The sequence below is a fragment of the Ixodes scapularis genome, unplaced genomic scaffold (assembly GCF_016920785.2).
Source record: "Ixodes scapularis isolate PalLabHiFi unplaced genomic scaffold, ASM1692078v2 PGA_scaffold2__306_contigs__length_199485367, whole genome shotgun sequence".
NCBI lineage: Eukaryota > Metazoa > Arthropoda > Arachnida > Ixodida > Ixodidae > Ixodes > Ixodes scapularis.
This window is the reverse complement of record NW_024609857.1, coordinates 94495683-94521920: the sequence shown is the minus strand read 5'-3', so window position 1 is coordinate 94521920 and position 26238 is coordinate 94495683. Positions and strand designations below refer to the sequence as shown.

General features: G+C 41.3%; 1 protein-coding gene across 1 annotated transcript in view; it reads right to left on the bottom strand.

Moving 5' to 3' along the window:
* Positions 1–4503: 4503 nt before the first annotated feature.
* LOC120836545 overlaps positions 4504–26238 on the bottom strand; it is a 111181-nt gene continuing 89446 nt past the window's right edge. Inside the window, exons 10-33 of the mRNA XM_040205508.3 lie at positions 26011–26196; positions 24988–25119; positions 23161–23343; positions 22527–22658; positions 21966–22151; positions 21711–21842; positions 19505–19690; positions 19241–19381; positions 18932–19114; positions 18670–18807; positions 17668–17850; positions 17337–17468; positions 17026–17208; positions 16521–16661; positions 13902–14093; positions 13322–13459; positions 12624–12812; positions 12426–12557; positions 10028–10210; positions 9809–9949; positions 9151–9333; positions 8291–8431; positions 7943–8125; positions 4504–5008 (exon numbers count right to left, since the gene is read on the bottom strand). Of these exons, the coding sequence (XP_040061442.2) occupies positions 4839–5008; positions 7943–8125; positions 8291–8431; positions 9151–9333; positions 9809–9949; positions 10028–10210; positions 12426–12557; positions 12624–12812; positions 13322–13459; positions 13902–14093; positions 16521–16661; positions 17026–17208; positions 17337–17468; positions 17668–17850; positions 18670–18807; positions 18932–19114; positions 19241–19381; positions 19505–19690; positions 21711–21842; positions 21966–22151; positions 22527–22658; positions 23161–23343; positions 24988–25119; positions 26011–26196 (3890 nt within the window). The 3' untranslated portion in view covers positions 4504–4838. The remainder of the gene's footprint in view (positions 5009–7942; positions 8126–8290; positions 8432–9150; positions 9334–9808; positions 9950–10027; positions 10211–12425; positions 12558–12623; positions 12813–13321; positions 13460–13901; positions 14094–16520; positions 16662–17025; positions 17209–17336; positions 17469–17667; positions 17851–18669; positions 18808–18931; positions 19115–19240; positions 19382–19504; positions 19691–21710; positions 21843–21965; positions 22152–22526; positions 22659–23160; positions 23344–24987; positions 25120–26010; positions 26197–26238) is intronic.

Genomic DNA, 26238 nt, shown 5'->3' with positions numbered 1-26238 from the left:
TGTCGCTGTCATCACGGCGTCGCATTTCTGGATGCCGAAGCTTCCGTGGACTGTCAAGCTGGAGAGCGACCTGCAGCAGACCAAACGTCTGCCACACTCACCACCGCTGCTGTGACGACGCCAGGAGCGTGGCCGGCCACAGCAGCATGACACTTTTATGACGTCATCAGGCGGAAACTGAGGGGCCACTTTTTTGGACGCGGCCGGGGACGCGTTCCAAGCAGCATAGTTGGGGTTGGCCTTCAACTCCAGTAAGTCTGGAGTTATCAGGACGGATGTAAAGCCTTTGAGTGCGTAAAAACCAAGAGATAACCCAACCAGTTGACACAGAAGACGATCCGGGGCCAGAAGATCGAATGGTACTCAGCGAATATAAATATCTGGAGGTAACACTGCAGCCAGGACGACAATATCTCATGTAACATGAAACCGCGCCACGACTCACTGCGAACGCACGCAAGGGATAGTTGGGTTGCAGGAGAATCTGGAGCTTCAGTCGATACGAGACTGTGCGTGCCCTGGATGCCATGCGGAAAATGGTGGCGGTTCCGCTGCTTACCTTTGCCATTGCCGTGCTTTGCCTGTCGGCACGCACACGAGAACATCTCAAAGTGAGGCAACGGGAGGTGGGTCGCCTGGCGCATGGAACACACCGAGACACCACAAATGAGTGCAGAAGGCTACATAGATTGGTCGTGCTTCCAAGTCCGCGAGGACACCAGCGAACTGATTTTTGAGCCGCACTTATGCGCGTTGCCGGAACAAAGATGAACTCGACAAGTGTCCTAATACGTACACTTCCGAAGCATCAACACTTGGTGGGTAAAAAGGGTGCGATAGTTTACGGAACACTATGGAACACCTCGGGTGCTACTGTACGAAGGTGCAACAACGGGGATAACTAAACAAGTCTGGGAACGAGTAGCGGAGACTGAGACAACCAGACAGCCAGCACACAACCGTCTCTTGCTACTTCGCGAGGCGAGGAGGTATTACGGACAAGCCACCTCAGGGCCAAGCACACGACAGGACTAAATATTACGTGTCAGCCAACGTTACTAGAACACTCAGTTGGAAAACTCGCCGTTGAAACCTGGGCCACTGGCGTCCACCGAGACCGAGCTAAATACGATAAAAGCGCCACCCTTTGAGGGATATTCACACGAGGGAGAAATCCAGGGGATTTCTCCATGGCACGCGGACCCTGCGACCAAAACGTCAGGCTTTGCGATGTGCAAAAGCCTCGCGTTTTCGTCTCGTGATGCGCGCGCGCCGGGGAGAAATCCCGGGGATTTCTCCCTCTTGTGAATACCCCTTTAGCGACGAGTTGAAACGTGAATGTTGCCTTATACCTGCTACATTATGCCTGCTACAGTCACTAAATGTTTTCAGAGTACCGAAACTTTCAGGCTTGAGGTGCCAAAATGGCGGCTCAATCTTTTTCTTTACCGGGGTAATCATAAGCTTTTAAAAAGCATGTTTTTGTGTAAAAACAAACGAAAAAATCTCTTTTTTTTGTATTAACCCTCATTGGAGATTAGTACAAAATAACAGGAGTGTGATGTTTTCTAATACGTTTAGTTAAAAAGGTTTTTCGGCACAATTAATATTGATTTTCTAGAACCATGTCTCGCCGGTGATTTCAAGTAGCGCGTCCCAACCTGGGCGCGTCCTAACTTTGCTAGTAATTCGCGGCGCGTCCGATTGGAGACGGGGTTGGCATCCCTGAAACCCCTTCCACCGTATATGTTTCGGCGCCAAAATGGCCGATTAAAGTCAAAATAGAACAATCACAGCGAACGCTATCGAATGCGATACTCCCGAGCCGAGCCAATATAAGCAGCCGTGCAGTTCCCCGATTGGCCGCTGCGGGAGAAATGGCGGCGTTGCGATCGCCATTAGCTCGGTTCTCGAGTACAAATCGGTGCCACTTTTTCAGAGCAGGCTCTATGGCAGTTTCCCAACTGAATTGTTCTAGTAACTTTGATATCAGCTATGCGACCAGAATCAGGAAACAGTCTTCCACGTCGTGATGGAGTGCTCCGAGCTGAGGCCACTCGTGCCACCCTATGTGAATGACTATGCTGTTGCACTGGGACTCAAGGACTGTAATTTAGCGCGATAGGAACCGCCGGCGTGTGCAGCGGCAATGCGCCAACTGTGCCGACGACAGATGGACATGTGATGCTGCCCGTGCCCGCAAGGAAGTAAAACCACGAAAGGCAAACTAGACTGGGGAAAAACTGTGAAGAGGGAGGGTTGCCGCAGCAATAGTGCTTAGCGTTATTTTTATCTTTTGGCTAGGTTTAGTTTTTTAGACTGATCGCCCGATGCAAGGGGTTCAGCCGCCACAATCAAATAAATAAATTACTTAATTTCTTATTATGTCCTTATGGCTACAAGAGAAAATCAAAGTTGGTACTGTGACAAGTGAAAGAGGAAGTTGAAGCAAAAAAGAGTACGTAGAGAATCTGATAGGGATAGAGTTTGCATGCACTTTACAAATGTTACAGCCTGAGAACAGGCTGAGGAATTTTGTATAAATAAATATTGCATATGTTTGAAAGCACATTTTCGTTGGAGTGTGTCCAAAAATGTGTAATGATTGACGTGTTATCGGCACTATGAGATTGTCACCCTGTTACTATTTTATGGATTAATCATATGGAATGACTAGGCCTATCACGCCACTAAAATATCAAGCCCAACCGATCTCAGATGAGGGATGGGCAGTATTTCAAATACAAGTATTTGAAATACGTAATTCAAATACTTTGTGTATTTTGCATTTGTATTTAATTGAAAATTGGGTAATGTATTTGATGTGTGTATTTAAATACTAAAACGTGGGTATTTCAAATACAATTGTAATTAAATACAATTTTGTGGGCGAAAATACATCCCTCAAATTTATTGTCACTGTCCAGAGTAGGAATAAAACTACGTTCTGCATTGAATGCAGTGTTTCTCAATCAAGCACAAGCGTTTAGTGACTTTGTGATTACGGTGCTAGTCCAGGGCAAGAATAGTGACGAAATCGACGTTCACAGGCAGACTGGCTAAATAAGTGCCTGTGAGAAGTTGTGATGCTTTCCAGTCTGATTTTCATCCATATTTTTGCCTGGAACATTCTAAATGTGCGGGTCGTCCAGATTTTCGTAACTGGTGCGAGTTTCAACAATAAAAAATTCTCTAGCTAGTGCTGCGCGTCTTGGTCGTCTCGGTTCTTTGTTGGTCTAGACCAAAATGTAATCGACAAAAAAAGCTGCTTGAAGCTCTGTACTTTTTTCACCTATTACCTCCAAGCTTATTATTGTGATTATATTTCTATTACGTTACTAGAGCCTCGCACACTAACTCCCGAGTTTGCGACGCAAAATTAAAATAAGACACCCAGAAACCCGTTGCAGGCGCCCTGAAGTCGCTGACACAAATTTTGAGGAATGTATTTGGAAAAGTATTTGGAGGAGACCAAATACATTTGGTTGTATTTGTATCTGGTACTTAAATGCTTTTCTGGAAATGTAATTAGATTTGTAATTAAATACATTTTTGACGAAGTATTTTATATTTGTATTTCGATACATATTTGCATGTATTTTGCCCATCCCTGTCTCAGATGTTTTCACTCTTGCTCACCACACTGAAATAAAATTTTCACTTGTGGCAAAATAACTTGTAATTACATGCAGAAACATACGTATAAATATTTTATTTTTTTTAATCACTCATACATTCTTTACAGAACCATCTGGAGACTATTGCTTCGGTGCAACATACATTTAGGCTGTGGTGCAATTGTCTTTGCATATGTGGAAATAATGGCTGTAATGGTTTTACAGACATACTTGCAAATTGTTTTATTCATATTTCTACAATAAATTATGCTGAACACATTTTCTTGTGTGGTATTTATATAACATTGTTTTATTATGTAGCATGCAACAAAATATACAGTCAAGATATTTTTGTGCGTGATAGACCTATTTTACTTCGAATTTTGTGTGTGGCCATGAACATAATTCTCAGTAACAGGGTAAACTTATTAGTCCACTGAAAATAAAATTTTCATACTCGTGTTCACAGGTGCTCATGTTCAGCCTGATATAAATCTTTCTTGCTTGGTGATTTTTTTTTTTTTTTTGGCTGTCGCACAATTTCAACTTTCGGCTAAGTAAAACTATGCAAATAACTCAACTTTATAGAGGACATTATTTGCAACAGTTTTAATGCTATGAATTTGAGCTTGTTTCGTTGCGTTATTCAACTCAGGTGCGGGTCTTCTGAGGGTCATGATTGCTATTTCACTAGTCGTTTGATATTACACGTTTCATGTGGCTGCATTCAGCCTAGGCGATACCTGACCCCATTTCATGTCTAGTGGCAATAATACAATCACATTTCAGCAAAAGACAAAACTATTAAGGGGAAATTCGTATGAATAATATCACTTAACAAGTCATTCATGCTACTTTCACACATATTTTGAGAAAATTTAGAAGATTTTTAGGAGAATAATTAGGAAAATTTTTATTACACAACCAACCTGTATTACCATGTCCGCAAAAAAAAAAAGAAGTTGAAAATCATGCTTTTTTTATTGTTTTGAACCACTGATGGTTTTTTTCGGGTTATGTACAGGCGAATACCATGGACATTTTCATTCAACCATCAATTATAGGTTTAAAGACATGGGGTGTTTGAACTGCACAACAAGAACAACTGCTGCACTCCATCCCCTGCTGCTTCCTCTTGTGAAAGACTCCGCGGATCTGGACCGTGCCGGTTGGAGCACGGACTCGGCAAGTCTGTTGGCTGTCATAAGCGCACGCTCGCGTTCACTCTTTCTTCTCACGGGGTGTCTTCATGCAGAAGATGAGGAAGAGCGTGTATAAGATGAATGCTGCCGAAATTGCGACCAGGGCGTACATGAAAAGGCTCAGTTCAGGGTGCCTGTATCGGTTCTTCTTTAGCCATTCGAGGACTTCCTCTTCCTTGGTGAGGTCACCTGCGCATTTAAAACAAGGATCCTGGTTGTCAGAGTGAATGATGTTTCGACATACGGTTCCCACTTGATGATGTACCGAAATGAAGGCTACGAGCCACCTTAGCCAGTTCAACGTGCCGCGAGATTGCACGCTCCACACATATCGGTTTACCCAATCGGAAGGTCAGGTGACACACTAGGGACTTTTAGGGTACCGTTTTTGCACGTCCGATACGGTATGATGGGCCCTTCCGTACAAACTGCGAATGGGGTAACGCAGAAAACTCGCGCATGCGCAGCTCGTACCGGAGGGCCCATCGTACCGCATCGGGTTTCCAAAAACGGTTTCCTAAAATTGCCTACTGAGCTATAAATTGGTCCGGTGGCTCGTAGCGTCTGCTGCGGTACATCGTAAGGTAAGACGAAGTACAGCGGTCGAAATACACTCAGTAATTTGTGCGAACACTTATCAGCTATATCTATAATTTCGTCGACATGTTTATAAACAAATAGCTGTACGATCGTTGACAAGGCCAGTGGTGTTAAGTGAGTGCACAAGCGCCAACCAGGGGGAACAAGCGGAATACATTCGCCTCTTCAACTCTTGTGTTCGGTGCCGGCGAAGCTAGAAACGTTAGCTTCGCCGCACTGTTGCATTGGGAGGGTGAAGCACCGCTTCCGCAGTGTTAATACTAGTCATAAAGGAGATGGTAGGAGGAGATTTGTTGTCTTCCTTTTTTTTATTCTTTAAACCACTTATTCGAGCACTAAATAAACGATCTGTACGCCTGCCTTGCAGGCTGCAGCTCTCTGAGTGTACAAAATAGTTCATGTCAAGTACAAAAGCCTTCTTGCAGGCGTAACCAAATGTCTTTGCATCTCGCGGGTTGTTGTTTCCAAATAATGTACGTTGCTGGGCTATTCGGTTCATCTTAGTTAAACGTATAAAAAAGCGCAAAAACGACAGGGGCACGAAGTAAACAGGACAAGCGTTAACTTTAGAATATTTTTACTTAGGAAAAAGCAAAGTATATCTACATACGCAAAGCGGCAACACATACAGCTATCAAGTCAATATCCGATCATGCAAAAACTGAAATTTGTTTCCATGAAGCAAGATTGACGTGTCTCTGACACATGCTTTCCCACTCTTTTTGATAACACCGCCCTCCAAAAGGTTACGAGCAACAGTCTCATGGCTTCTTCTCAGAATACTTGTCTGCTGAAGTCGCGGAACACAACTACAATTGTTGCAATGTATAAGCAAGTGCGAGCCACATGAATTTTTTACTGGTAATGCGTGCTCCTGTGCTCGATCATTAATGCATCGCCGCGTCTGGCCGATTTAGACATTTCCAAAACTTAGTGTAATTTCATACGCTACACCCACTGTGCAGTCCGCGTAAGGAGTCACGTTTTTTTTTTTTTTTCACATGGCCGTTTTGTTTTTTCATCAGAAACGCGGGAGCATAACCCAGCCAACTTCTTTGGGGCGAAGAAACTACGGGCACATCGTACTTGTCACTTTCTTCACATTAGGGGAAACTTTGTGGAAATACGAAATGACTTCTGTTTCTTCTTTTTTTTTTTGCCTTGTTTGAACTGACACATGCCGTCCCACTTTTTTATATAAAAAAGTGGGACATCACGTGTTAGTGACACGTCAATTGTGCTTCATAAAAATGTATTTCAGCTTTTGCTTGCTCGGATACCAAGTTGATAGCTGTATGTGTTGCCGTTTTGCTTATGTATATATGCTTGTCTTTTTCCTGAGTAAAAATAGTTGAAAATTGGCGCTTGTGCTGTTTACTTCGTGTCCCTGTCTTTTTTTCGCTATTTTATATGTTACTGTTTCCTGTCGAAACATTGGTAAAGCAGTGGTGCTGATGGTACCTCGGTTTTTTGACTAGTCGATATTGCCAGAAGCTGAACCTGGTACATCTGTATTACTGTTGTCAAAGCACCTAGTGTCATATAAACGAATTCGCAAGATGTTAAGTACAGGAGGAAAAAATCTTGATTTTTGTATTAAATCAAATAAATAAAATTCATTTGATTTAAATTCGATTTATATTATTTAAATAAGATTAATTTGATTTAAATCACTGTAGCTAGAAAGTAGTGACTATTTCGCAAACAAGCAGATTTATTGACCAATCCATCGATCTGATCACTGATAACAATGCAGAGGAAAGATTTGTTGTAAATGTAAAGTACAGTTTAATGAACTACTTTTTATTGATATAACCCCAGCCATACTATATCAAAAGCAGCTTGATTTTTTTAGTTAGCTTTATTTCGCGCTTTAATTTCCTTCCAATAAGACATTACTTTTTCTAGTTTTTGTTTCTTTGTTTGCGTTACGTAACTGCCGAACGAAGTGGAAGGTAGAAAGAAAGCTGAATGATACGATTTGCTCAGAGGAGCAATGCTTTTTGCTCGTGTTCAGCTTCATATAAGTCTAATTTCTTTTTATTTCAATACAAAACAAGTGCACATAGAAAGCATCAAATGATAGACAAACGCTAAGTAAAAACTTTGTTCCGAATTATTTTTGCGGGGAAGTTTTGATTTACATCACCATAGAAGAACTAGTGTGATTTAAATCATTTTTTAGATCGTCTTTATTTTTATTTTTCACCCTGGCTATCTGGTTATGCTTACGTTTGTGGCAGTAGTTTAATGGGTAGCCACTAGGTGGTGTGCATATTTCAGCCGGTAGGCATTCGCTCGGTAATATTGGTATTAATTTACATGCACTATTGGTTGATTGTTTATATTTTAATGAAGATGTATTGATTTTAGTAAGAAATATTAGTTTTCAAAGGAGGAATACCGGCATATTCATATGATCAGCAAAAGCGTAACAGCTTGACTCCGGCACAATTAGTATGTATTTGTGTGTCCGGCATCGTGCATTGGTGGTTTAATATGATAAATGCAGCAAAGTCTTACCTCTAAAAATAGAGGGGAATTTTCTTCTGAAGTACACAATAGCTGGGACCTGAGCAATACCATATTTTCTTGCATATTTAACATCATTTATTTTGACAAAGGTCACGTCCAGGTCATCCACCTCATCGTCAATGTTTTCAAGCTCCTCCAAAACGCTGTCGCATTTCGGACAGTTGCTGTCATCTGTGAATAACAGGAAATCAGTATGTTTTATAAATATATATCAAACTCCCGTTTGTTTTTATTGCAAACAACCTTTCACTTGTCACTAATTCTATAACGGGAGCAGTGTAGAAGTGTTAAACCTTTTTGTTAGAAATACTTGAAAAATGGGATTGAACAACTTACAGAAAAAGACGGCCACAAAATCATTTTCATCGAGGAGTTTGTCTAGCATCTTTCTGTTGACCTCTTCAATTTCATCTTTCAACTCTATATTCTCGTGACTCGTTAGCCATGCCAAGACCTTTTCTTCGTTAAGGAGGTCCCCTGGAAATCAAGATGCAGGCAACAACGCTGAAGAGAACGTCCAGAGAAGTAAACAGGGTTGGGTTACTTAACCTTTATCGAATGTTAGTTTGGGGCAGATAAACTTGCAAGGAAGATTATGAGAGGTATGACTCAGAAGCCATCTATTGGTACATGCAATTAACTGTACTTAGCCATTTGATAAGTAGTGGTTCTGGTAGTCATAAAATACACTTGGAAGTTTGAATTATCCAGAACCTTTTACACCTCATGGGAGTGTGGATCACTGAGTGCTTGAGCCGCTGTGATACCAAGCTTGACAAAATACATATGTCAGGGTAAACAATTTTAGGTTCCATCCACAAAGTTTGTTTAACCGGACAATTTAACTTAGCACAGAGGTTGCTGAAATATGGTCAAAATATATTTTATTCCTTCAAGATTTTCTCCCAAAGATTCATAATCAAACTAAACTTTTGCAGTACATTTCAGCATAAGGTCTTTAGTGAGGGATTTGTGCTGGCCTGTTTAAGGCTGAAAGATGCACCAACAGTGTAACATGTTGTAGATGTAACAGCTCCTAAGAACGAGGACTAAGAAAAGGAACACAACACAGGTTGAGCGTTGTCTTGTGTTGTGTTCAGTTTAATTATTTTCCCACAATTAGGGCTAGGCTTTCGCCTTATCGCCTGCCTGTGGACCCTGCAGATATTTTCTAACACAAGTTGGAAGACGCTTACCATCATATATGACTGGCGTCTTTTTCCGGAAGTAGACAAGTGTAGGGAATGTAGTCACACCATACTGCACTGCAGCTTCGAAATCGTTGATCTTGACAAAGTCGATCCCAAACACATCAGCCTCGTCGTCTATATTTTCAAGCTCTTTGAGGGCTTTTTCGCAATCTTCACATTCCTCTTCATCTGGAATACAAGGCCTAGTTATAAAATATTTGATGCTTCGATCGGTGTTTTTACGTTTGAACAGGGAGTGTTTACATTTGATGCACAATACATTATTTGCTGTTATCGTAATGGTGGCACGAAAGTTCTAATAAGAAACGGCAGTAGGGGACGATTCTGCAGTACTACTGGTGTTAGTCCAGAACACATATCCTAAATAGAGACATTGTGCTTAATTAGTGGCTTTATAGTATTGTAATTTTCAAGTATATAGAGAACAGTTTGGCTTGCCAACAGTGCATAACAATATAATTTTCTGCTATATGACTAGCTTTTAACAGTTCCCCATACTAGCATGTGAACGATCCGTGTGATTTGCTTGTCGGTGCGGGTCCTACCCGCGGTAAATTATTGCGTCTGTAATATTCAAGTTGTTTTTTTTTTGTTCCTTCGACAGGCTCTACGTTAATTTGTGTGAAAGTGGAAACAAACTCACAGAAGAGAACAGCGAGAAAGGGAGAATCCTCCACAAGCTTGTCGAGCATTCGTACATTGACGGCCTCGATTTCATCTGCCAGCTCCCTGTTGTCATCGTCAATGAGCCACTCGAGCACCGACTCCTCATTCTTTATGTCACCTGTTACCAGAAGAGAAACATAACAGGATCGCTAAAGTACACATTGTCTTCTATTTTCGATGGCGTTGCGACACACACCGTCGAAGATGAGTGGATTGGCGTTCCTGAAGTAGACTAGTGCGGGGAATGTCTTGATGCCATAACGCTTGGCAAGGGTTGGGTCCTGGATCTTCACCATGTGGATTCCGTAGAGGTCTGTATCGTCATCTATGTTTTCCAGTTCGTGGAGGGCTTGATCACATGCTTTGCAGTGGGGCTTATCTGTGGAAAGGGAGCGCTAATATTTAAACATAGAAGCATTAAACACATGACAGCCCATACTACATGCTTGGTGATATGCAACTCTAGACCAGTAGAATCTTCAGAGTATGGCCGTCTTAGTATGCTGTCTTGGTTCTTCTCGATACACTAGTTATATTCATTCACGTAAGTGTTAATTAAAGGGACAATCGAGCAATTTTATAACTTTGGCTAGATAATGATACAAAATCTCTTGTACATATTAAGAGTAGAACATGTATTATATGTTTTGAGTGCTGTGGACTGGAAGCTTCGCCATATTCTAAATTTTGTTAGAGCAAAAGTTTGACTTAGAGACATAACCATCTTCTATGTTCCCTGAACACTGGCATTATTTCATGTCTTGTGCATGGTGTGATATAGTGGTCTTTGGGGTTGCCGTTTTCTGATGCAAACTCAACCTGCATGTTCTAAGCGTCCCTGAGAATCGAGAAGGATTACGATCGTGCATTTTTGTTTCGCATACAAAACTACGAAACATCGAGACACGCCCCCTTTCCGAAACATTTCGGAAAAAAAGGTGCGTGTCGCGAAATTTGGTTGCTTTCTAAATAGGGAAAAAAAAGGCCACGCATAATAGTAATTTTGGTGTTGCTAGATAAGGCCCTGACTCTATTTTTATTATGCTTAAAACGCATGGATCGAGTTTCCACTATAAAAAGTCAATCTCAAAATCCACCTTAGTGCTTCTTTAGCAAGCCGAAACAGAGGTATACAAAATAAGTTAAAAAGCCAGTAAAGGGGAGGGGAGAGGGGTGGGGGGGGGGGGGGGGGGGGGAGTCTCCTTTTGCTCTCGAGTCTCGGAGAAAGGTTCCTGGGACAGCAGAGAAAACCAGTCATGGCGTTCACTTTTCCTGTTTAAAATAAAAACGCGGGAGGCGAATGTCCCTGCAATGCTTGCACATTATAGCTATTTTTACGCTTGTTATTGGTTAGAGAACATGCTTTTAGGTTGTGTTTAATTGATGAGTGTTGTATTTAAATTTTTCGCAGTTTCTATACACACTACCTAGATGGCGCCACTGTCCCCCATTGCGCCCGTGTTGTCAGGGTCGCGTCCCGTGGCCCACGCAGCCACTGCTTTTTTTCATTTTCTCGGGTGACCGCCCTTCTTTTATTCAACATTTTGTCGACGAGTATTCACTACAATGAACAGGCCTTCGAGCTTTTGAGACATTTGTGCTTAAACTTGTTACGAATTTCTGCAAGCCCTCGAAAACTGAGCAATAAAAAATGGTGGCCTTTTATTCTGGGACACAGAATATTGTGAGGTATCCGACCATGCGTAGATGAATAAACCAAAATCGTCTCATATGTTTTTCTTCTCTTCTCGTCGCTTACGTTTTCGATGTGTGGTTGCACAATGGGTGGGGACTAGCTGATAATCGAAACTGCGTTACTCTGTTTAATCGATGATATGAATGGTCTTTAGTGAGAGTGGGATAGTAGGAATATAAAATTATTTGCATTGGGAACTTAATTACATCAGAATTAGTTATATCGAAGTTTCTTCTAAAAGTAAATTTCTTCCGAAGCAGATAATGCCGCGTGCGAATAGCTGAGTCAGCAGCGTGCTCGACTCCCACGCCCGTGGCTGAAATTTGATCCCCGCCAGCGCTTGTTTTTTTATCACATGATTCGATAATTTTGTTGTTTGTTGAGCTCGGAAACTTCTAGATACCCACGCGCTTACAAAAGGAGCTTCGCATGGCTGCTTGTGTGAGTCATCCTTCCGTCACCGTCAAAGTACGTACGATCTTTTTGACTTTATGTTTCTCGGCACAAGTTCGCAGCATTAAACGTTCATTTCCAGTTTTATTAGTCAAGTTTATGTTTTCATTCGTGACAATGTTTAGCTGCGCGCGAGACGTCACCATGGCTGGTCAGAAAAACATTTTATCAGAAATCAACAAAACGGGATTTTCACTGTCCGCACGATTCTTCCGTCACTTGGGCTACGAGGCCATAGAACAACGTATGCACTACAGTGAGGTAAAGCCCGGGAAATAGTTAGAGAAAAAAATAAAAGAAAAGCTCATGCAGCCAATAGCCACTTGATACCCGATGCACCACGGAAATGTCGCGATGGCAATATTCACGAGGAAGAGAAAGGGCACGTGAAATGTCCCATTTAAATTATTAAGAATTAACGTGAGCTAAGAGATTGTATACTCACAAAAGAATACTGCCAGGTATTGTGTCTCTTCAATGAGGTGGTCCAGCATATCTCGATTTACCGTTTCTATTGTGTCTTCGGTTTTTTGTACCACAAGCCACTGGAGTACCTCTTCTTCCGCACTCAGGTCACCTGAGCAAATTTGGAGGGTGTTTCGTAATCTGGATATTGAAAAATCTCGAGCGATTGTAGGCTTACCATCATAAAAGTTTGGAATCTGTTTTTCGAAGTAAACCAGGGCTGGAAAGTCTTTCACTCCATAATCTTGGGCCATGGCGACATCTGTGGTCTTCACAAACTGTATTCCGTGACGGTCGGTATCGTCGTCTATGTTCTCTAGCTCATTTAGGATGTTTTTGCAATCTTCGCATTCTGGGCCCTCTGTATCTGCAAATAATTAAGGTGCAAAATGGAGACAACTTCTGCCGGTGCTGGCAAATTAGTACTCTTCATGTTGGCCACTATTCCCAACCCAGAACCCAAATAAACGAAAACCTTAAAATATACTGGATATTTATAAAACCTCAACCTGTGTGTTTTGTCTATGTGATATCCTTCTCAAAAATAAAAACAGCGAAAAAAAAAACAACAAAAAAACCAAGGACGAGTAAAAGAAGTGCACAGCGCTGTGTCTGTACACTTCTTTTACTCGTCCTTTGCTATTTTCTTTTTTTTTTGCGCTGTTTCCACTTTTGAAGATGATTAACCAAGTCGCCCAACTTACCGCCTTGTGATCCTTTGTTGGGGTCAAACAAGGTTTCAAATTTATAGTTGCAAAGTTATCTATGTACGGTAAATTATTATGCTTATAATAACCAGGATTCTTAGAACAGAGTGCAATTCGGGGAGGTGAAAAGGTTTCCCAACGCTTTGCTATTGGAAGGTGGTACACTTACAGAAAAGCACTGCCAGATAGTGTGCGGCCTTGATGAGCTTCTTGAGAGCGTCCCCTTCCACTTCCTCGATTATTTCGCTTCCGGGATTTTTCTGCAGGAGGATCCACTCAAGGATATGATCTCCACTTTTAAAGTCACCTTCAACAGAGAAATATATACAGTGGGAGGGTGAAGTGATGTATACGATCAGCTACCTAGAGTGTCAAGATTTGCATCAAAACGCTTGCACACTGTGCATTAGCTCTTACGGTTGGGTAAAAAGGAGCATGACAGCACAGTTCCAATAAAGTTCGTGTTTACTTCAATTCCATATCTAAATGAACACAAAAAGACGGAATGTAGGCCAAAGTGTCCATCTGGGGGAGATTTAATGCCATTTAATGTTACCTGTACTCTGTTATTTTAACCCAAGAAGGCGTAAGAGGGAAAATAGCTCAACGCTCTCCAAGAGTTCAATTTTGAATATCCTCTTTCAGCCTCTGCTACCTTTCTATCTTGCTTGAGACTATTGATTATAAGCTTATCATCTATGATTGATACTCACACTTTACAGAATTGATAGTTCAAATTTGATACTCACCGGCATAGATGACGGGTTCTTTGTCTTCGTTATTGAAGAACAAAATGGCCGGGATGGCAAAGACACCATACTTTTTGGCAAGAGCAGTGTCGTCAATTTTTACCATGTTAATTCCGTGGGCGTCAGCATCATCATCAATCTTTTCTAGTTCCTCCAAAACCTTAATGCATTGCTTGCATCCTGATTTACTGTCTGTAAGTGAACAAAAATGCCACAATGACATGCATATCGGTGATTAAACAGAATGTTTCAAACTATCACTTTCTTTCTTATTACACTGAAGCAGGCCAGCTTAAAATATTACACGAAAAAGAAATAATATGAAAAACCAATATGTTAATACATTATATAATTTTATAAAGATAGCTTGTTTTTTATCTCTTATAGTTGGCAAATTTCAAATACATATACATGCTGTCCATCCATTGCTGACAGCTCTGGGAAGGATAGTTATTAAGACAACTTTTAAATGCACTGCTACTGAATTATAAGTGTAAGCATGCATTCACTTTTCTTTTGCCAAGGGTTTATATACATGTCCTTTTGCACACTTCGGTGTCATTTACTTTGAAGGTTTACAAAATTATGAAGATTGCAGATAGTTTAGTTTTCACTGTCTAGGAACCTTTTACAGGAGTATGAGATCTGGCAAGATGGCATTTGTAAGGAAAAATAAGCACTCAGTTTCCCAAATAACTTGCACCAAAACTTGGGAAAAAAAAAAAAAAAAAATGGAGTGCTCTGTTGGAGTGAGTCCAACTGTATGTTGCTAGCAAGCGTCTTACGAAAGTGCACGAATTTTTTTTTAGTGCGCCTAGTTATTTCAATAAGACTAATTAGCTAACCTTTATTTATTCGTTTAAAGGCCTAGATGTAAATCGGAAACTTGTAGAGCGCATTGAGAAAACACAGTTAAGGTGTTTGCTGCTTAAAACGCTCTGTGCGCTTCTTTTTTTTTTTTTAGTCTATAAAGAAAGCCCGCGAAATATATTTAAAAAAAAAAAAGAACATGTGACAATGCACCCACGGTTCGCGCTTGCAGCACTCTGAAACGTGTTCTCAAGGGGTCGAGGCCAACTCGTCGACGGCTCATTCGTCGAATAGGCCAATTCGTCATAGGGCAACTCGTCGAAGAGGCCAACTGGTCGCTGCCCTTTCAAAGCCGTAATATATATATATTTTTTTTGTCTTTAAATATTAAAGCAAATCCTGCCCTATAGTAATGCGTAGTATCACCGCACAGTAACATACCTCCAATATGCTCTTTCTTGTCGAAGATGACAACTTGCAACTTTCTTCGCTTTCACGGTGCAGTGGGGGACGATAACTGCGTCGCGCGTGTATCACTGGGGCGTGTATTAACCTACTCAGCCTAAAACTCCTTCATGGTTCAAAAGTAGCGCAAGGTGCGTCGATGCACGAGGCACGTACAGCGTGCAGCCCTTGGGAAGATCATGGCGGCACAGCGCAGCACTGAGCTAGATTTCAGACGCCATGTTCTTCTCAGAAGTGGCGCGCGGCACGTGTCTCGAGCATTTCCACAACAATGAATGGCGCCACTTTTCCCAGGATAAAGGGGCTTTAACTCGGTCCACCCGTTCACGCCGCTTCGCGGCGACAGTCTGCGGCGGCTCATAACAAAAATGCTAACCCACCTGGCCCACCAGTCACGCAGCTTCGTTTCGACAGTTTGGGGCGGCTCATTACAAAAGTAATAAAGAAAACAAACAGAAGGAGAATCCCGAAAGTAACATTTCTCAATTCGTCTCAATGTACTGTCCCGTCTTCGCCCTCTTACAATTTTTCTTTCCGCCTTGTAATCTAAGAAAGGTGCTGTCTGTAGTCCAAACAGAAATCAAAATTTAGGTCAGAAGATAACGAGGAACCACAAACTTTTACCTCGGACCGACATTCAACACATTCGACGAGTAGCCCTTCGACAGATTGCCCTTTCGACAAGTTGCCCTTTGACGAATTTCCCTATTACGAATTGGCCTGTTCGACGAATTGGCCGTCGACAAGTTGGCCGTCGACGAGTTATCTTTCGATGAGTTGGCCGGATCCCGTTCTCAAGGAACGGTTCACCTTATCACTGGTGCGCTGCCCGAGAGAGGGCTTTGCAGCCAGCACGTGCTCATGCCTATCCTCGGGATACACGAACACAAAGCCCTTTTTCGGACAGCGCGTCAGTGATAGAGCGGACTTTATTCTTTCAGAGCACGTTCGAGAGCGCTGCAAGCGCGACGCGTGGCTGCGTTGTCACGTGGCCTTTTTTTATAATTCGGGGGCTTTCTTTTTAAGCTAAAAAAAAAAGAAGCGCGCAAAGCGTTCCCTGTATCAAACACCTTATTTAAGTGTTTCTCAATGCGCTATACAACTTTACAGCACAAACCTTGGCCCTCATAATATAACTAAAAGTTAGTTAATTAATCTTAATTAATTAAATAATTAGGCACATTAAAAATCCCGTTCACGTTCGTAAGACGTTTGCTAACAACATACAGTTGTTTTCACTCCCGCCGAGCACTTTGTTCTTTTTTCGAGTTTGATACATGTTATCTGGGACACCCAAATTGCATAATGACCAGCGTCCTGCAATCAATTTTGCAGGCAACTTACAGAAGAAGACTGTCAAGTATTCCGATTTTGCAAGAATCCTCTCGAACATTCTCTTGTTCACTCTTTCTATAGCGTCGTCCATCTCCATGTTTTCTGGATTGGTGAGCCACTCCAACACCTCTTCCTCATCGAAGAGATCACCTGCAGTGAATCGAGAATTGGGGATTGTTCAGTTAACTGCACTTAATGAATGAAGCCCACAGAAGTATTTTGCACAGTGTCCTTGTTTTTTTTCTTGTTTTTCTACATATTTCTAAAGTGAAAGGGTTTATATAATACAAGGATTAAAAAGAGATTCCCAAGACCGAAGCAGTTGGCAAAGTTTCGGATGGCTCAACGTAACGACAGATCTTTCGAATTTCGGCACTGAGAGCTACTATACTGACAGCAAATTGGAAAAACCTTTAGAACTTCCTTATATTAAAAACTGTACATATAATAAGTGTTTGTTTCAAGGTAAAACGCACTTTGGTTTCATGTAAAATGTAAAATTGTGAACACTGACCTGTGTACTTGATATGTTTGCCATGTCTGAAGTATGCAATGCCAGGAGGATTTCTAAATCCATATTTTTTGGCCATCAGGTTGTCTTGCATTTTGACCAAGTGAACTTCGTAGTCGCTGCAATCATCGTCAATGTTCTCTAGGTGCAAGAGGATTTCCTGGCTTTCGTCGTCATCGTCAAGATCTTTAATATAAAAACAACTCTTTTATAACTAATCAGTTCTCTGGGCACTTGAGCTTATAAATATGGGGTTAAAAATAAGCTGTGTAGAACTATAGTACAAACAGCTAAACATACTCAGGCATACTTACAAAAAAATACGGCGAGGTAATCTGTTTCAATTATCATTTTGTTTAGCATTTCTCTGTTGATGTTCTCAATTGTATCTTCATTTTTTTGTTGAATCAGCCAGTCTAGTACTTTCTCCTCCTTTGTGAGATCACCTGAAATAAACCATGAAACATGTTAGGAAACAGTAATTAGTACACTGAACAAGCTCGCAACCAAAATGATTTCAGAAATATACAATGTGTGAATGAGAAGCGGGTATTAAACGTAATGTCTGACGCGTAGAATTGCATTATAAACATGGTGGCGTTAGCATGAGCATTAACTACAAATGAATTGGCAGTGTCAACTTACCCATATAAATACTTGGTGTGCCATTTTCAAAATATACAAGAGATGGAAACTCAGATACGCCAAGTTCCTTTGCATAGGCATCATCGTCTATCCTTACAAAGTATATGCCATGCTTATCAGTGTCGTCATCTATGTTCTCGAGTTCTTCCAAAACTTTGTCGCACTCTGGGCAGTTGTCGTCGACTGTAAAAGAAATGGTCGGTAATAATTTTCTTTGTTCATATGTTAATATAGTAATTGTGAAGCACTCTTTAAGAATACAAACTTCTGGTACGTAGTTTAAATCTTTAAAGGGCATTTTTACGCATACATTGTTTTGGTTGTACGGTGCATGGCACTGTTAACATAAACACACACCGACGATTTTTTTTTAAATTTTATCTTGAAAGTTTGTTAGGTAACAAATTCTACTGCTTAGGTTAGCGCTCTGTTAAAGACTTTCCACCATCCTAATAGTTTGAATGACAACCTTTAGATCTCAAGAGAAAAACCAGATTAAACCGGTAATCGCTTGTCCGCGCTAACTATGTCGCTCAGTATATTCAAAATCTCAAGGACTTAAAGTTTTCGATTTGGGAGAACTCCTTTAGGGTCAGTTGTAAAATTCCTTCCTGGTTCTGAAATCCTTTGCAATAAATTGTACAGGTGTGCAGAATAAATAAAATAATTAATAAAAATAAATGTGCCACGAAAAGTTAAAAGGTGTTTAGGTCCTAGTCTTGAAACTACAAGACTAAAATTTGCTTGAATAATGCGGATCCTTAAAGGCACGTTACTCAGGGGAAGAGATAACAGACAGCTATTGAATACTTAAAAACCCCTAGGGAACTCTAGGGAGCCTTCAAGTTCTTAGAAACCAAGTTTGAGAGCTGGTGCAACAGCATTCATTTTTCTGATACTTGCTGTTAGCCTTCATTGGGGAAATACCAGTCCCTTATTTGTATATCCTGACTTATTGACTTAACTAGAAGGCTACGCTTCTGCCTAAATAATGAGGCTCACAGAAAAACACAGCAACGTTTTGCATATCCTCCAAGAGCATTTCCAGCATCCTGCGATCTACGAGTTCAATCTCGTCGTTGGCTCTTTCTTTGCTCTCTGTCAGCCACTTGAGTACCTGGTCTTCGTCTTTCAGGTTTCCTGAAAAAGGTAGCATTTTACGGCCTGCAGTTGAATGTGCAGCGGATACGAAAAACACGCCCTTAATAATATGCGAGTGCTGTTGACTAAAGCGTCGGCTCACAAATGAGCATTTGCATCGTACCATCATAAAACTGGGGGAATTTTTTCTTGAAGAACACCAATGCCGGCAGGGACACAATCTCATAAGACTTCGCAATTTTTGGGTCAGTGACCTTGACAAAATCGATGTCCATTTCTTCTGCTTCGTCGTCGATGTTCTCAAGCTCCGCAAGAACTTTATCGCATTCTGCACACTTGTCTTTTGCTGCATAGAACCACAAAGAAAGCATGGAGGTTTCGTGATTAAGAAGGCTCACATGAGGTTTTATTTCATGCAACACTTGTTGCTTTATTTGGAGCTTATTTTTCTTGATAGAACAAAACTACTTACTGAAAAGAACAGCGACGTAATCACTGGTGCTGAGCAATTTTTCCAGCATCTTCTGGTTGACTCGCTCAATCTGGTCAGGTATATCAAGAACCTCTTCGCTGGTCATCCACTTCAAAATCGCATCTTCATCCATTAGGTCGCCTGCGATGAAGCAATAATCAGGGAGAGTTCTACAAAACTTCGACTTCCACAATTTGAAATATTTTTGGGGCATTGATAGCTTGAATGCTAGGTAATAAGTAATTCATGTTAATCTTAACTGACCTTTGTAGTGTACAGGCTGACCATTGCGAAAGAGGACAATAGCAGGGAGACGAGTAACTCCTGCTTGCTTTTTGGCTAGCTTTGTGTCATCTGTTGTGACAATGATGATTCCGTGGTCATCAGACTCGTCGTCAATGTGTTCCAGTTCCGCCAGGATTTTTGGACACTCCTTGCAGTTGTCAGGGGCTGAGAATGTAAGGAAGGAAATAATTAACTAAAGACTTGTCTGATAACATTTCACTGCGTTGCACTGTACAGGGGTGGAACTCATGAACTGCGCTTGGGAGCAGCCACGGGAGCAGCTGAAACAGCTGTTTAGGAGCAGGTTGGGAGCAGCTAAAACTACGTTCTGGAGCAGGCTAGGAGCAGCTCAGTTCAGTTTTCATTGCACTTCAGCTTGTGCCTTAGACAAGCACGGGAGCAATTTCAATTGTGCTAAGCAGCATGGATGAACATGAGTGGTTAGGGACCTAGGTAGATGGGATAACAGTGTAACAGATGCGAAAACTTGAAACTTTGTGAGCCTTAATGAGAACCAAAAAGCAAGTACCATATGTTTCTGAAGATAGCGTCCTTGATATTTCCGAGTGGCTTTCAGCTGCTCAAAATGCAAACCAGCACTGCTTATCGCACAACCCACACGTGCTCAACATAGTAATTATATCTGCGAACCACGTGGCGTGCGTAAGCGACGGGCGTGCAGTAGCGCGGAGGAACAGGGAAACAAATTTCAAGTTGTGCAACTCAATATCGAAGCAGCAGACTATGATTAACGGAGTTATCGTATCTGAAGCGCTCGCGTGACGGCTGCTGGCCAGCAAGGTTTCGGATCAGACCGCGTGCAGCTCTATCAAATCAAAATTTATCTTGAGAGAATGCGGTTCCAACAACGATGAAGGCTAACGTTTGGATCCCGGGCCACAGAGCTTCGGGCAATCTGACGCTGAACGACTCGACCTCACCTAGGCCGACCGCTTATGGTTGAAGAATAACAATCCAGTCGCAGGTCGTGTGGCGCTTAGAATCCGAGTTCTTTCACGCGCTTCCAACTCGAGATACACAGGGAGAATAAACAGAACAAAGGATTACAAGGCCGACCAAGCTAAACGTGCTCATTGTTGCCAATCGAGTCGATAAAAACCGAAACCAGGACAAAAAATAAAATTTTTTGGGGGCACGTTTTGCGATTTAGCGCATACTGGCGCATTGGTTGTGGTGTTGGTTGTGGCGCAGTTTCTGCAACATGGCGCAGAATGGCGCAGATATATGCGTCTGGTGCAAAATGGCGCAAATGGCGCAGCCGTTCCACCCCTGCTGTAACGATTCCTTTTCGCTTTGTTGCTGCCGCCGCCCGATAACAATATGGCTCGGCACATCGGGTGAACACTACATAGAACAACGAAAGCCCGTGCACTAGCATTTCAAGTTTCAAGTTCAGGCACGAGGGCTGTGTCAGCGTTCGGCAGGGCCTCGCGTACCGTCAGTGCGAAATGCTTCGAAGGACGCTGGGCGTTGGCTCGGGTCCAATTGCTGAGTTGGCGCTATTCGAGTGTGATAACACTACGTGAAGGTGGAGGAGGTTGTTCACAGGCTTTAATTATTTTAGGTATGTTGATCGGGCTCGGCCTTAATTTTTATTTTGTTCGTGTCTAATTGGCCACAAAGCCCTCAAAAAGCAGGCCTAAAGGCTCAGTAAAGAGAGTGTGCTTTCAGCAGCAGAGCGTGCAGTGTGTTCCTGAGCAGCCGTCCGTTCGTCAGCCGCTGAAAATGTAGCAGGAAGATGCATACAGCACATGACACTATACGGCATACACAATATTCGGGAGGTCAAATTTTTGTTCTGAATCCCATGTGTTGAAACTGTTTGTGTTACCATTTCTTTGTGGTGGATTTTATGTGCAAAAGTTAATAAAATTAGGTCAGCCCAAAATGTAAATTGTGTTTACAGTGCATAGTTTTATTGCAGGATCCTCTTTCTTTTTTACACCTACCATTCTCATTTCCTCATTCCACCTGATCATTGTTTGTCGCTAATTACCCAATCTTTAACATTATTGAATATTGCAGTTCAATCAATAGAGAAAAGATAAGTAATCCCAAGCTGTTATATGCACAGACGAAAAGTTTTAATATTATACCAGCACACCTCAGTATTTAGTGAGAAAAGGTAAGGTTGGTGAAATACTAGTTTTTCTTTAAAACTCACCAAAAAATACCAGAACGTACTCCTTTGTACGAAAAAGCATTTCCAAAATTTCTTCAGTCACTTCTTCAATGGTGTCCTCTGCCTTCTGGTGTAGTATCCATTTCAGTACCTCCTCTTCATTTTTCAGATTTCCTATTAATATAAATTGGTAGTTCTATTGATGTCACTTTGGCAAACAATTTCTGGCTGTTGATGGTTGCAGCCTTCTCAGAAAGTATTTACAGGTTAGTTGAACCGAATCTGATGAGTTCATACCTTCATAAACATTTGGTATTTTATCCTCAAAGTACACAAGTGCAGGCAGCTCATCGAGTATGCCAAAATCTTTAGCAACACTGTCGTCGTCAATCTTCACGAAGGGAACTTGGTGTTTATCCAAATCGTCATCAATGTTTTCAAGTTCTGCCAAGACTTCAGCACTTGCCTTGTCGTCCTTGTCATCTGAAATTGCAAACCCCAAATGGCAGCACATTACCCAGTGTAAAGTGATATAATTTTTGAAGAGATCTACTGAACTATAAAATGAAATTAGAACAATATTTAAAATATATACTTTAAAAGAGTTATACTCTAATGTATGATATATGTATTCTAAGTTAAGCGGCTCCTAGTATTGATCTTCAATGTCTTATAACATTGATCTGTCATACATATGCATGATAGTACATCTGTATAATAGGCTACTTTTATTTTGTTAATGGTGAGTATTAATCAGACATTTCATGTCTGAAATACCGATTTCATAATGCGAGTTGCCCCATTGTTGAAATGTATTTTATTTTATTACGCAAAAGATTGAGAAAATATGTGACTCACAAAACAAGACAACCAGGAAAGGGTTCTCATCCACGAGATCGAACAGCATCTGTTCTGTAATCTCTTCTATTTCTTCAGATTCTTTCTGCTTGATGAACCAAGCAAGAACCTTATCTTCATCCATGAGGTCTCCTGTAATATTAAAAATTTTGCATGGCAGACATCAAGCAAGATTTTTTTACGAACAAGAAAGACCTACATGTATTACGCTGATATCGGATCAGGAATTATTTTTCCGCAATATGCACACGTTCTAAACTGAGTCCTGAATACTATGGTACTGTGGGCTGTCGTCTTAGCTGTGTTATAGTAAAGTGTGATAAGAAAATATCCGACTATGAAAACCGGACTTCCTTGTATAGAAGTAGTTCATGTTAAAAACATCTTTTTTATTCACTTGCTCGCATTACGACTTAGTTTGATTTGTGTTATTTAAGTATTTAAAACAATCTGATAATTCTGTCCGGCAGGTACATTTCAAGTAGGTTGTCACTTCATTGAAATATTATACATATGCTTGTGTAAAGTTCTTAGTGTTCTTATGGCACTATGTTCAATTTAAGCATGCCTAAGTCTTTTATCTATCAAGTTACTTCAGGACTTCTCAATAACCAATGAGTGTACTCTTACATACCATCGTATAAATTGGGAATTTCGTTATCATAAAAGACTAGCCGCGGGAAGGTCTCAATGCCGTGCTTCTTGGCAGCTTCTGGGTCATTGGTCTTGAGAAACACAATCTCGTGGTCATCAGCTTCATCGTCAATGTTTTCTAATTCAAGAAGAATTTTATCGGATTTCTTGTCATTTTCCTTATCTGAAAGATATAAATGTTGGTCGGTCACATTGTTTAAAAGCATCAAAGTAAGAAACTAGAATATTTCTGGACGTTAAAGTAGTTTTTAAATGCATCAAGTAGTTTCAAATAATTATTTATGCTTGTCTATTCTGATCACATTACCGACCTAGGTATGTGCTCTAAATAAATGATAAATGAAAGATATGAGTGTTGCCTATCAACGAGTTTATCTTTCACACATAAAGCAAACATCTTTCAATAAGTTCTCGGCAATACTGTAAACAGTAAATATGAGATTTTCGACAAAACAACAACAAAATATAGAGAGGACACTATAGATTTTAGCAAATGTTCTTTCTTGGTAACTTAGTATATAAATTCAAGAGGCATAAAAACATGAAGAATACATTATGGGCATTATAAAAAAACATTCAAGCTTAATAAACTGCATATTAACCAACATGCAAATAATCATGCATATCTCCGTGAAAAATAGCGCGTTAATTAAATTAATTGCAGCTTTCAATTAAACGTTTACTAAACTGATTTCGTAAACCCTTATGTATTGCTCGTCTAATCATCACCGCCTAGATAACTCAAGGCACGTGCACCGCTTTTCATCGTCACTATACGTCGTCATTCTTTGCCCGATGTCGGGCAAGGTGTGCTGATGCCTTATAGAGGGTGAGGAATACAAGCTGCGATCAACAAGTTCTGAAACTGAGTTTGTAACGTAAAAAGAGAGGGCAGTGGTGTAATGCGCGTGCGGTGGTCGAAGGCAGGGACATTCCTGTGTCATTATCCCAAAGAGTGTCGTTCTGTGAACATTTCGAACTGCGCTACACGAGTTTTTGGGACCGCGTGCACCGAGCACAGTGGCGATTTCACCATATACCGCAAAGCAAAGCAAAGCAAGAGTGGACGTCAATTTTGCGTTGAATTCGGTAAGTCTAAAACAGAGACCTTTCAAAAGTATTCAGCAGGCTTATGTCAAAAAGCGGTCAATTGCGCTAAGTGTCTTGAGTGGTACTCGCGCTTCAAGAATGGCAGAACAACGCTGGAAGGCGATTAAAGGTAAGGAGATTTTCTCCGTTCCCCCTTGGTGTTTCAATGATGTTCCGCCATTTCTGAAGCGCGAGTGCCACTCAAAACACTTCACACAATTCACTGCTTTTTGACATAAGCCTGCTGAATCAGTTCAAGTGTCTCTGCTTTTGATTTGCCAAACTTGATGCAGAATTTATCATCGCTTTTCTTCTGGTTTGCAGTCTATGGTGAAATTGCCATTGTGCTCGTACACATGGTCATAAAATCTAGTGTAGCGCAGTTCCCAATGTTCACAGAACGACGCTCTTGGCATAATGCCACAGAAAGGTTCCTGCCTTCGACTGCTGCGAGCGCAGCACAGCGCTGCCCTATTATTTTTTTTTTTTTTTGCGCTACATAATGTTTTGGAATTTTTTGATTGTATTAAACGTATTAAAGGCACAATCCAGATTATTTTAATCCGAAGTTTTAATTGAGCATATCGGCTTGTCATTGTCCACGTGGTGTTGGTGTAACTCCCCTGTCTACATTTCGAGCTCTGAATATCGGGAGCGCCCCAGTATTAGCAAAGCTGAACTCACACAGTGACACGAGTAGAAGTGGAGAAATGCTCACAAAAGAGAACGGCGACGTGCGGGTGTTTTTCGATGAGGGAATCCAGGATCTTGTCGCTTACTTCCTCAATGTCATCCGATTTCATCTGGTGCAGCAACCACTCAATCACCTCCTCTTCTTTAGTCAAGTCGCCTGTTGTTCAGGTAAAGTTTCAGAATATTGTTAAACAACGAAACTTCCCCAGTTTCATCAGAACAGTGATTGGGAAGGAGAAAGGGGGGGAGGGGGGGTGAATCGCCCGCCCCCCCCCCTTTTTTTTTTCGTTGAGTCATTTTATACATTTCAATGTAAACATTCGGGGAAAAGGAACAGAAAATCTCATCTCCCACTGTTATGCCCCCACATCAACTCTGGAACGTTTCGACTCCCCCTAACTATTCAAACTCGTCATACCACAGCGGATAAAAGGGATTTGTGACATCGCAGGTATGACATCTACCAGTTTTTCATGCATGTTGCATAAATAATGAACATGTAACTCAAGAACTAAACGAAAAACGTGTGCGCCCGCCTTTCATAATTACTACAACTAAATAGTTAATTCAAACTGCCTGAGAACGATGCACCCCACTGAAAATATTAAGCAGATCTAACGGAAAGAGTAGGTTGAACACAATGCATTTTGTGAAACGAATCCACATATCTCTACCAGGAGATTAAACGCAAAAGAGCACATCCAAAAATTATAATTTCCTGGAAATGATTTTTTTTTGTTCCCAGTTCCCCCGTTACTCATAAATAATTCCTCAAGCTTAAAGTAGTGCTCTCTAGATTCCTGCCTATAATCACTCACTGGCAAAATGAGAAGGACAGGGCATGTCGTTCGAACGACCGGCCTCCAGAACGAGCGCCCTGCCTTCCGCTTTGCTTTGCCTGTGCGCGCTCGAGGTGCACGAGAGGCCAAAGCATTGTCGAAGGTAGGAAGCTTGCGCTGAAGCTCCCCTCTGCTGAAGTTTGCCTCTGCCATGCTCACCTTGTTACTGAGTGTAGTTTCTTCAGGTAGCATTTTCAGTGAAAACTTACCTTCATAAATGTTGGGGATTTCTTTCTCGAAATAGACTAACAAAGGCAGCTCGTCATCAATGCCGTAGCTCTTCGCGACTTCATCGTCGTCAATCTTAATAAAAGGCAGGTCGTGTTGATCTGCGTCGTCATCAATATTCTCCAATTCGCGGAGCACTTCTTTTGACCTTGCGTCGTCCTTGTCATCTAAAAGAAAGTATTTTGTGAGTGCTTAAGTTTGAAGATAGA